Source organism: Mandrillus leucophaeus, unplaced genomic scaffold (genome assembly GCF_000951045.1).
Source record: "Mandrillus leucophaeus isolate KB7577 unplaced genomic scaffold, Mleu.le_1.0 Scaffold384, whole genome shotgun sequence".
Taxonomy (NCBI): Eukaryota; Metazoa; Chordata; class Mammalia; order Primates; family Cercopithecidae; genus Mandrillus; species Mandrillus leucophaeus.
In genome coordinates, this window is record NW_012104076.1 from 1490035 (window position 1) to 1501571 (window position 11537).

General features: G+C 41.1%; 1 protein-coding gene across 2 annotated transcripts in view; it reads right to left on the reverse strand.

The window, feature by feature from the left end:
• Positions 1-11537, reverse strand: part of PSIP1 (PC4 and SFRS1 interacting protein 1) — a 49069-nt gene that overhangs the window by 24635 nt on the left and 12897 nt on the right. For both annotated transcript variants that reach the window (XM_011990856.1, XM_011990857.1), the window contains exon 3: positions 1870-2008. In XM_011990856.1, the coding sequence (XP_011846246.1) occupies positions 1870-2008 (139 nt within the window). The remainder of the gene's footprint in view (positions 1-1869; positions 2009-11537) is intronic.

The following is an 11537-nucleotide window of genomic DNA, read 5'->3' on the forward strand; positions in this document are numbered from 1 at the left end:
GGTGAAACCCCGTCTCTACTAAAAATACAAAAATTAGCCAGGCATGGTGGCAGGCGCATGTAATCCCAGTTACTTGGGAGGCTGAGGCAAGAGAATAGCTTGAACCCGGGGGGGGGCGGGGTGCAGAGGCTTCAGTGAGCCGAGACTGTGCCACTGCACTCCAGCCCGGGCGACAGAGTGAGACTCTGTCTCAAAAAATAAATAAATAAATAAAAATAAAATAAAAAAGGCTAAAAAGCTGCAGAATTTCCACTTTGTTGCTACCTCCCTTCTTTAGGTTTACTCATGCTCTTCCCAATTTTTGGACCTCAGGTCTTAAAAAGAGGACATTTATTGATGAATGAGAAACTGTCCCAATTATCTTCATAAAGACCTCCTCTCATAGTGCTCTGATCCTATTATAAAGCCATCTGTTTACTTTAAATCGTAAGAGCTCTGAGACATTCGTTTGGGAACATGTACAACAATTGAAGAGTGCAATCGACAATACAAAAAATTTTTCTAAGCCTATAATCCCAGCATTTTGGGAAGCCGAGGCAGGGAGATCACAAGGTCAGGAGATCGAGACCATCCTGGCTAACACAGTGAAACCCCGTCTCTACTAAAAATACAAAAAATTAGGCTGGGCGTGGTGGCTCAGGTCTGTAAACCCAGCACTTTGGGAGGCTGAGGCGGGCGGATCACAAGGTCAGGAGATCGAGACCATCCTGGCTAACACGATGAAACCCTGTCTCTACTAAAAATACAAAAAATTAGCCGGACATGGTGGCAGGCACCTGTAGTCCCAGCTACTCAGGAGGCTGAGGCAGGAGAATGGTGTGAACCCAGGAGGCGGAGCTTGCAGTGAGCTGAGATGGCGCCACTACACTCCAGCCTTGGTGACAGAGAGAGACTCTGTCTAAAAAAAAAAAAAAAAAAAATTTTTTTTCCTCTAAATCACATCAATACCAGCACAAAGGAAAAGTAAGAGAACAAGTGTTTTCTGTAGTATGATAAAAATGAAACAAATTGGATAAAGGCAAACCACTCCATGAAAATTTAGTATCACATGTAAATTAATAAAAGCTCTGGACCCATGGAAAAAAACACAGAAAAGAAAGTATAAGGTGGCTGCTGACACCAATAAATATAATTTGCACAGTGTTATATTTGTCACATATTAATTTAACTCATGAGGTTCATATTTGAATACAATTCTATGGATTTAGAAATTAAAGGCTGGGTGCAGTGGTTCACGTCTGTAATCCCAGCACTTTGGGAGGCTGAGGCGGGTGGATCACCTGAAGTCAGGAGTTTGAGGCCAGTCTGGTCAACATGACAAAATCCTGGCTCTACTAAAAATACAAAAAGTTAGCCAGGTGTGGTGGCGGGCACCTGTAACCCAGCTACTCAGGAGGCTGAGGCAGCAGAATCACTTGAACCCGGAAGGCATAAGTTGCAGTGAGCCAAGACTGCACCATTGCACTCCAGCCTCGGTGACAAGAGCAAAACTCCATCTCAAAAAAAAAAAAAAAAAAAAATTTAATTAATTAAAGAGAATAAGAAAATTAAAGCACACATCATGTAAGTTGCAAAACCTAAATTTAGGAGAATAGTACATACAGCTTTAAATTCAATGATGTATTAAACCCTCAATCAGGAAGAGTTAAATAACTGAATAGTTCCCAGTTTCTTGAGATCTGTTTACACAAAATAATGATTTCGTCAATTCGTTTTGATATAAAATGTCCAAGGTTCAACCTCACAAATAAGAACACAACAAGCTAATATGAAATTCACAAGGCTTTTAGTATTTATTTTCCTACAGCCAGGATAGTGATTATTCCCCAGGATTAAATAAGTAATATCAAATTTTATGTAATGACTTACCTGTTGACTTGAAAATTTCACTTTTGGATTGTTATCTATCTCCCATAAACCTTCATTAAAACCTTTTCTTTTATTTGGTTTGCCATATTTTTCCTTATTTTCTGAGTAAGGAAATATATCCTTTGGTCCTAAAAAAGCACTAAAAAAGGAGGAGGGAGGACGTGAGTACAAAGCAAGCTCAAATTTATTAAATAATACACCCTATTATGCAATTATCAAAAATGCATAATCTAAACTGCATTACAAATCTTATATAAGTTAAAGGACAATTAATAATTCCAAATACTTTCATTAAATTCACTAACAAGCTACTACTTAAATCTGTAATTCTATTAAGTAAAACCACAGAGGTTGCACAATGTGAATGTACTTAACACTGCTGAATGATACACTTAAAAATGGTTAAATCGCCAGGCGCGGTGGCTTACACCTATAATCCCACCATTTTGGGAAGCTGAGGCGGGTGGATTACCTGAGCTCAGGAGTTTGAGACCAGCCTGGCCAACATGATGAAACCCTGTCTCTACTAAAAATACAAAAATTAGGCGGGCATGGTGGCGCACGCCTATAGTTCCAGCTACTTGGGAGGCTGAGGCAGGAGAATCACTTGAATCCAGGAGGCGGAGGTTGCAGTGAGCTGACACGCCACTGCACTCCAGCCTGGGCAACAGTCAGACTCCATCTCAAAAAAAACAAAGTTAATAAATTTGGTTTTTTTTTAACCTACAATGATAAACTACAAACTTTGACACATTAGCATTAATCAATCATTTAACTGCACCCCAAATATAGTTTCACTTCAAAATAACTTCGTATATTATACAACTCACAAAACTTACCACGTTTTTAAAATGATCAATGAGCATGTTAAGAATTTTATTTTACTCAATGAGAGAATCAGACATGTTATAACCCATTCATTCATATACGTACAATCAATTCTTGCTATCTGCGGTAGTAATGTTCTATAAAGTCACTGTGAAAACTGAATTAGCAAATAACTCAACCATTGCTCCTAGGGGAAATACAGGGTTAAGTTCCTGTAATCACAAGGTTTTCATAAACCAATAAATACATAAACTCATTTTACGTGTGTTTCCATTTTAAAGATACCTTATTTAATACAGATTGCTAACTCATTAGCACTGAACTCATAGCCAACAGCGTATGTAACATGCGCTTTCTCTGTAAAGCACATTATAACCTTCTCGTACTTACCAACACTAAAGAACACTTTAGCATTAGGCTTGGGGGCTGGTTTAATTGGCAAAATGACCAACAAAAGCACAAAAATGCAAAAACCCATGGCAATAAACACATTGCAAAAAAGATACTTGCTTACAGTATGAGTGCTGAAAAAAAGAAGGCAAGCATTCCCTTGTTCAATCTCAGCTAAGAATGTGTTGTATCAGGACACTCAAATGTTTCTGCTACTCAGTGCATGTTTGTGACTGACCTGTACAACAAGTACTACTGATCTGGGCTTACAAATAAATTTCAGTGAGTAGGTACATTCGCAAATATGGAATCCACAAATAATGAGCCTCAACTGTTTGCATGTGTGTGTACATATATACACAGACAGTTCTTAATTTACTAAAAGGTTATGTCCCAATAAACCCACTGTAAATCTAAAATATCTTAAGTCAGAAATCCATTTAAATACCATGAAAAACCCACTCAAGTCAAAAATCTAAGTTGAACCATTGTAGGCGTGTTAGTCCATTCTCACACTGCTATGAAGAAATACCCGAGACTGGGTAATTTCTACAGAAAAGAGGTTTAATTGACTCACAGGTTCCACATGGCTGGGGAGGCCCCAGGAAACTTACAATCATGGCAGAAGGCACCTCTTCACAGGGCCTCAGAAGAGAATGCATGCAAGCAGGGAAAATGTCAGACCCTTATGAAACCATCAGACCTCATGAAACTCACTATCACAAGAACACCTCCATCATTCAATTACCTCCACCTGGGTCCACCCTTAACACATGGGGATTATTAGAATTCAAGGTAAGATTTGGGAGGGGACACAGAGCCAAACCATATCATTCTGCCCCGGCCCCTTTCACAATCATGCCCTTTTAACAGTCCCCCAAAGTCTTAACTCATTCCAGCATTAACCCAAAAGTCCAAGTCCAAAGTCTCATCTGAGACAAGCCAAGTCTCTTCCACCTAGGAGCCTGTAAAATCAAAAGTTAGTTAGCTACTTCCTAGATACAATGGGGGGACAGGTATTGGCTATATACACCCATCCCAAATGGGAGAAATTGGCTAAAACAAAGGGGCTACAGGCCCCATGCAAGTCCGAAATCTAATAGGGGCAGTCAAGTTCAAAAATGATCTCCTTTGACTCCATGTCTCACATCCAGATCATGCAAATGTAAGAGGTGTGCTCGCATAGCCTTAAAATGCTCTGCCCCTATGGTTTTGTATGCTACACACCCCACCTTGGGGCTGGCGTTGAATGTCTGCAGCTTTTCCAAGTGCATGGTGCAAGCTGTCGGTGGATCTACCATCATGGGGTCTGGGGGATGGTGACCTTCTTCTTATAGCTCTACTAGATAGTGCCCCAGTGGGGACTCGGTGTGGGGGATCCAACCCCACATTTCCCTTCCACACAGTCCTAGCAGAGGTTCTTGAACCATGAAGTCTTTGTCCCTACAGCAAACTTCTACCTGGACATCCAGGCATTTCCACACGTCTTCGGAAATCTAGGCAGTTTCCCAAACCTCAATTCTTGTCTTCTGCACACCCGCAGACCCAACACCACGTGGAAGCTGCCAAGGCTTGGGGCTTGCACCCAATGAAACAACAGCCTCAGCTATACCTTGGTCCCTTTTAGCCAAGACTGGAGCAGCTGGGACACAGGGCACCAAGTCCCAAGGCTGCACGCAGCAAGGGAGGCCCTGGACCCAGCCCAGGAAACCATTTTTCCCTCCCAGACCTCCGATCCTATGATGAGAGGGGCTGCCATGAAGGTCTCTGATATGCCTTGGAGGCGTTTTCCCCCTTGTCTTGATTAGCATTTGGTGGCCAGCTTGAATTTCTCCCCAGAAAATGGGTTTTTCTTTTCTACTGCATCATCGGGCTGCAAATTTTCCTTTTATGCTCCGTCACTTCCTAAATGCCTTGCTGCTTAGAAATTTCTTCTGCCAGATACTCTAAATCATCTCTCTCAAGTTCAGAGTTCCACAGATCTCTAGGGCAAAGGAAAAAAGCCACCAGTCTCTCTGCTAAAGCACAGCAAGACTGATCTTTACTCCAGTTCCCAACAAGTTCCTCATCTCCATCTGAGACCACCTCAACCTGGAGTTCGTTGTCCATATCATTATCAGCATTTGGGTCAAAGCCATTCAACAAGTCTCCAGAAGTTCTCAACTTTCCCATATTTTCCTGTCTTCTTGTGAGCCCTCCAAACTGTTCCAACCTCTGCCTGTTGTTACCCAGTTCCAAAGTCACTTCCACATTTTCAGGTATCTTTACAGCATCACTCCACTTTCTGGTACCAATTTACCGTATTAGTCGGTTCTCATGCTGCTATGAGGAAATAGCCAAGACTGGATAGTTTATAAAGAAAAGAGGTTTAATTGACTCAAAGTTCCGCATGGCTGGAGAGGCCTCAAGAAACTTACAATCATGGCAGAAGGTACCTCTTCACAGGGGCGCAGGAGAGAGAATGAGTGCAAGCAGGGGAAATGCCAGACACTTAAACCATCAGATCTCATGAGACTCACTATCATGAGAACAGCATTTGGGAAATTACCCCCATCATTCAATTACCTCTACTTGGTCCTGTCCTTGACCTGTGGGGATTATTAGAATTCGAGGTGCGATCTGGGTAGGGACACAGAGCCAAATCGTATCAGTAGGTCAGGGACCATCTGTACATATATATTTAGATGCATTATCCAGGACGGACCCTGTACATCTCCTCCCCACATCAGTGAGTCATATAGAAGTCTGTCAGTTCTATAAAGCTAGACATAAGTATGTTGATAATTTTACTATGACAGCTGATATACATATACTCCCCAAAGCAACAGGAAAATGGAATTGATACTTTTTTCCTCTAAAATGTACTAACTTTTAAAATTATTACTATCGTTAGATGTATATCACAAATTCCTTATCTGCTAAAATTCTTTAAGAATTAGGGAACTAATGAGTACAGTTAACATTCTAGTTAGAATTTTTAAAAGGCTCTAAAATAAAATTTCAATTAAAAGAAAGCTTAAGAGTTCTATTTAAATATGGCCGGGAGTGGTGGATCATGCCTATAATCCCAGCACTTGGAAGGCCTAGCCGGGGGGATCACCTGAGGTCAGGGTCAAAAGCCAGCCTGGCCCACGTGGCAAAACACTATCTTTACTAAAAATACAAAATTAGCCGGGCGTGGTAGCGCACACCTATAATCCCAGCTACTTGGGAGGCTGAGGCAGGAGAATCGCTTGAACCCAGGAGGTGGAGGTTGTGGGAAGCCAAGATCGCACCACTGCGCCCCAGCCTGGGCAACAAGAGCAAAAGTGCGCCTCAAAAAACTAAAATAAATAAATATATATATAAAATGAAGGTATATAAAAGTCAGCTTTAATATTTAAATTCTGTAATGTTCATTGTATCCATGTATTTTAACTGCACATCCCATTTTCAAAGTAATATTATGCTAGGATTAAGGCAAACCAATTATTTACCAAATTTACTTTGGAGTTAAACTGAAATCATCTCATTCCATCAAAAACTGAAGATTTTACTAGATATCATTAATTTCTGTCCATAATCTAAAATTAGAAAAATTAACACATTTAGCTATAGCAGTACAACATTCCTCTTATGTAACAGGTTTCAAATTCCAAGTAAATGACTTGAGTTAAATCTCCATGAAAATATATTTCTGGTCAGAACAAACCAATTCAACACAAATTCTCCCTCCTGAAAAACAACAGTAAAGAGATTATTTTAAAAGTATAAACTCTTAAGACAAAAATAAAATTTGGAAGCTAAAAACAAGACTGAAGAAGTTGAATCTTAAGCACCCCCATTTACTAAATTAACATCCCCAAAGGGCTCAAAATTGCGGTCACCAGGAACTTCAGGAGTAGGAAAAGACCTCAAAAATAATTACAAGAAAATGTTTTAAAACCTCAAATGTGGATTTTTTTTTTTTTTTTTTGAGACGGAGTCTCGCTCTGTTGCCCAGGCTGGAGTGCAGTGGCGCGATCTCGGCTCACTGCAAGCTCTGCTTCTCGGGTTCACGCCATTCTCCTGCCTCAGCCTCCTGAGTAGCTGGGACTACAGGCGCCTGCCACCGCGCCCGGCTAATTTTTTTGTATTTTTAGTAGCGACGGGGTTTCACCGTGGTCTCGATCTCCTGACCTTGTGATCCGCCCGCCTCGGCCTCCCAAATGTGGATTTTTTTTAACGGTATGGCTGGCTCTAAGTCTAAAAGCCACTGAAGACTGATCTACCATAAAGTTACTGTATAAAAATTACAGATAAATTTTTTTACATGAATCATTTTTCTTAACCTCAAAGCAGTTCTTAAAAATGACCAAGCAAGGCAATCTTAATAATCAATTGGAAAAGTTACAACTGTTCTGTGACCTTTAAAAACTGTCAGAACATTAAGCAGTCTGTTACTGACAGTTACGTAAATGCATACGGAAACGAAATAGTAAAACCAATACTTACTTAGCATGCTGTAACTTAAAACGTTAGGAACACTGAGATTAAAGTGTATCATTTCTTCGTTAAAACAAAACAAAACAAAACAAAACAATCAAGAATAGTTTTCAACAGGGCCGGGTGCAGTGGCTCACGCCTTTAATCCCAGCACTTTGGGAGGTCGAGGTGGGTGGATCACAAGGTCAGGAGTTTGAGACCAGCCTGGCCAATATGGTGAAACCCCATCTCTACTGAATATACAAAAAAATTAGCTGGGCGTGGTAGCACATGCCTGTAATCCCAGCTACTCGGGAGGCTGAGGTAGCAGAATTGCCTGAACCCAGGAGGCAGAGGTTGCAGTGAGCCGAGATCGCGCCACTACATTCCAGCCTGGGTGACAAAGCGAGACTCCATCTCCAAAAAAAAAAAGAGTAGTTTGAACAGTGCTTGCCTTCTTCTAGTGATACTAACTATGATATGGCATGAGTCTATCTTCTATGCCTTGGCAAATTGTTATACTCCTTTCTAAGTTTGGATCAGATTCCAATATTTTACCCTTCATGCTTTCAATGTTGTGAAATATCCTCAATGTTTTTTGTTGGTATCACCTCTACTAATAGGGTATCTTCATCTTTTCCATTACAACTACCTTTTTCATTTATGCTGATAAGCTTGCCTCCACTAAGTTTCTCTGGCTGGACAATTAGTGTCTGTCCAACTGCAAACCATCTATATTTACAAGGTAAGCTATTTATTCTATTACTCCATTTATATTAAATTCAAATTTCCCATCTAGCATTATGATTTTTGCCGCACTATCATCTTTGATGATCAATTTCCTCATTTATTTTGGTAAACTGTCGCATGGGGACATCATTAGGAGAGAGACGCCAACATACATCCCACTGTGCATGATTTTGAGAAACTGATGCACGGTGACCCATCACCAAGAAACTTTGAAAGTGACATTATATGCACCTGTAATTTACATCTCAATTTGTGGGTTGAAAGACTAGCAGCAAATTTTGTAGTTGATGCAATTACAGTTAATATGGCAGGGTAGGTGAAATTTTAACAATGTTGTTAGGGGACTGTTATTTAGCTAAGTCATGGCAATTGAAATTTGTGCCTACAGGAACTATGTAAAGCTAAGGACTGCCTATTACAGGTTTGAGCCACCGCGCCCGGCCTAAATTCCACTTTTAACAGACAGCAGTATTGCCATTCCTGCTTTCTTTGTGACATTATATCATTACTTGGTCTTGTTTTGTTTGAGCTTTGTCTCACAAAATTAAGACATAGCAAACTCAAGCCTGTAATCCCAGCACTCTGGGAGGCCGAGACGGGCGGATCACGAGGTCAGGAGATCGAGACCATCCTGGCTAACACGGTGAAACCCCGTCTCTACTAAAAAATACAAAAAAACTACCAGGCAAGGTGGTGGGCGTCTGTAGTCCCAGCTACTCAGGAGGCTGAGGCAGGAGAATGGCGTAAACCCGGCAGTCAGAGCTTGCAGTGAGCCGAGATCCGGCCACTGCACTCCAGCCTGGGCGACAGAGGGAGACTCCATCTCAAAAAAAAAAAAAAAAGACATAGCAAAATGGTTTATTAACACAGAAAGTATTAATGAAACTATATTTATTCATAAAATGTAATGTTTGCATTTAGCTTTATTCACACCACCTCATTTTACATGTACCTTTTCATTACAATTGGTTTTTAATTTTGCTAAGTAAGTTTTTTTAAAAAATTCACCCCTTACTCCTACTCCCAGATTCAGATTTACAAGTTGTACCTTTCACAAATTTTTTTTTTTGGAGAGGGAGTCTCACTCGGTCGCCCAGGCTGGAGTGCAGTGGCGCAATCTAGGCTCACTGCAAGCTCCACCTCCCGGGTTCACGCCATTCTCCTGCCTCAGCCTCCCGAGCGAGAAGCTGGGACTGCAAGCACCCGCCACCACGCCTGGCTAATTTTTTCTATTTTCAGTAGAGATGGGGTTTCACCGTGTTAGCCAGGATGGTCTCGATCTCCTGACCTCATTATCTGCCCGTCTCGGCCTCCCAAAGTTCTGGGATTACAGGCATAAGCCACTGCGGCCGGCCCTGTACCTTTCATTAACCATTACGGTTCAACTGATGTCATACATAAATTCACGAATCTTAATATACCAAAAATTAACTATGTCCTTCCAACTGAAAGACTTTTACAAATGTAAATTCATGGTAAGTACAGAAAACTTTTAAATTTGCACATTTTTTTTTTAGTTCACATAATTCAACATCATTAAGTTATTCAGGAAATGTAAATCAAAAATCACAAGATACCACCCTCACTGCCACTCAGGCGGCCAAAAATTAACAAATAATAACAAGTGTTGGCAAGGATGTGGAGAAACTGGAACCCTCATATAATTGCTGGTTGGATGTTAAACGGTGCAGCTGATTTGGAAAGTCTGAGAGTTTCTCAAAATATTAAACATGAAGTTACATCTGACCCAGGAATTTTCTCCTAGAGAAATGAAAACTTATGTTCACAAAAAAACTTCGACACAAATGTTCACAGCATTATTCATGAAAGCCAAAAGTAAAAATAACTCAAATGTCTATCAAGTCATGAATAAATACAATATGGTAACTCAATATAAAGGAATATTTGACAATAAAAAGTAATAATGCACTATCACATCCAGGCGAGAGCATGGATGAACCTTGAAAATCATCATCCTAAGTGAGAAAAGCCAGCCACTGAAGACCACTTGTTCTAGGATTCCATCTTTTTTTTTTAGACAGAGTCTCGCTCTGTCACCCAGGCTAGAGTGCAGTGGCGCGATCTCAGCACACTGCAACCTCTGCTTCCCAGGTTTAAGCAATTCTCCTGCCTCAGCCTCCTAAGTAGCTGGGATTACAGGCATGTGCAACCACGCCTGGCTACTTTTTGTATTTTTAGTAGAGATGGGGTTTCACCATGTTGTCCAGGCTGGTCTCGAACTCCTGACCTCGAGATCCGCCTGCCACAGCTGGGATTACAGGCATGAGCCACCGCACCCGGCGGATTCCATTTATAATGAAGTGCCCAGAATAGGAAGAAAGGAAGTTAGCTGCCACCTAGACAAAGGTGGGAAAGAAGATTGGGTAGAAATGGAAAGTAAATGGATACATGGTCTCTTTTTGGAGAAATGAATTATATTTTAATAAAGCTGTTAAAAATTTTTGACAATAACATATCCTATCAAAGAAAACCAATCCATAATTTCACTAACTCAACCTGTTTTCAGCCCACTTAGTTGCATATATACATATACAACTATGCAATTTTAATGTATATGATACAAATGTACTCAAAAGCAGACCTCTTCAAATTAAAATGAGTATCTTTTTTTTTTTTTTGAGATGGAGTCTCACTCTGTCGCCCAGGCTGGAATGCAGTGGCCGGATGTGAGCTCACTGCAAGGTCCGCCTCCTGGTTTACGCCATTCTCCTGCCTCAGCCTCCCGAGTAGCTAGCTGGGACTACAGGCGCCTGCCACCTCACCCGGCTAGTTTTTTGTTATTTTTTAGTAGAGACGGGGTTTCACCGTGTTAGCCAGGATGGTCTCGATTTCCTGACCTCATGATCCGCCCGTCTCGACCTCCCAGAGTGCTGGGATTACAGGCGTGAGCCACTGCGCCCGGCCTAAGATGAGTATCTTTTTATGTCAACAATTACTCAACACCTACACAGTACTTCACTGAATAGCTAAACCTACTGTTGGGCCATTTTCCATACCAAATTTTATATTATAAAATCACACTGCTGTAATAAACATATTGCTCAATCTCTACATCTATCTTCACAATAAATTCTAAGAATAAGTGGGTCGGCCCGGCACGGTGGCTCAAGCCTGTAATCCCAGCACTTTGGGAGGCTGAGACAGGCGGATCACGAGGTCAGGAGATCGAGACCATCCTGGCTAACATGGTGAAACCCCATCTCTACTAAAAAATACAAAACAAAAAAACTAGCCGG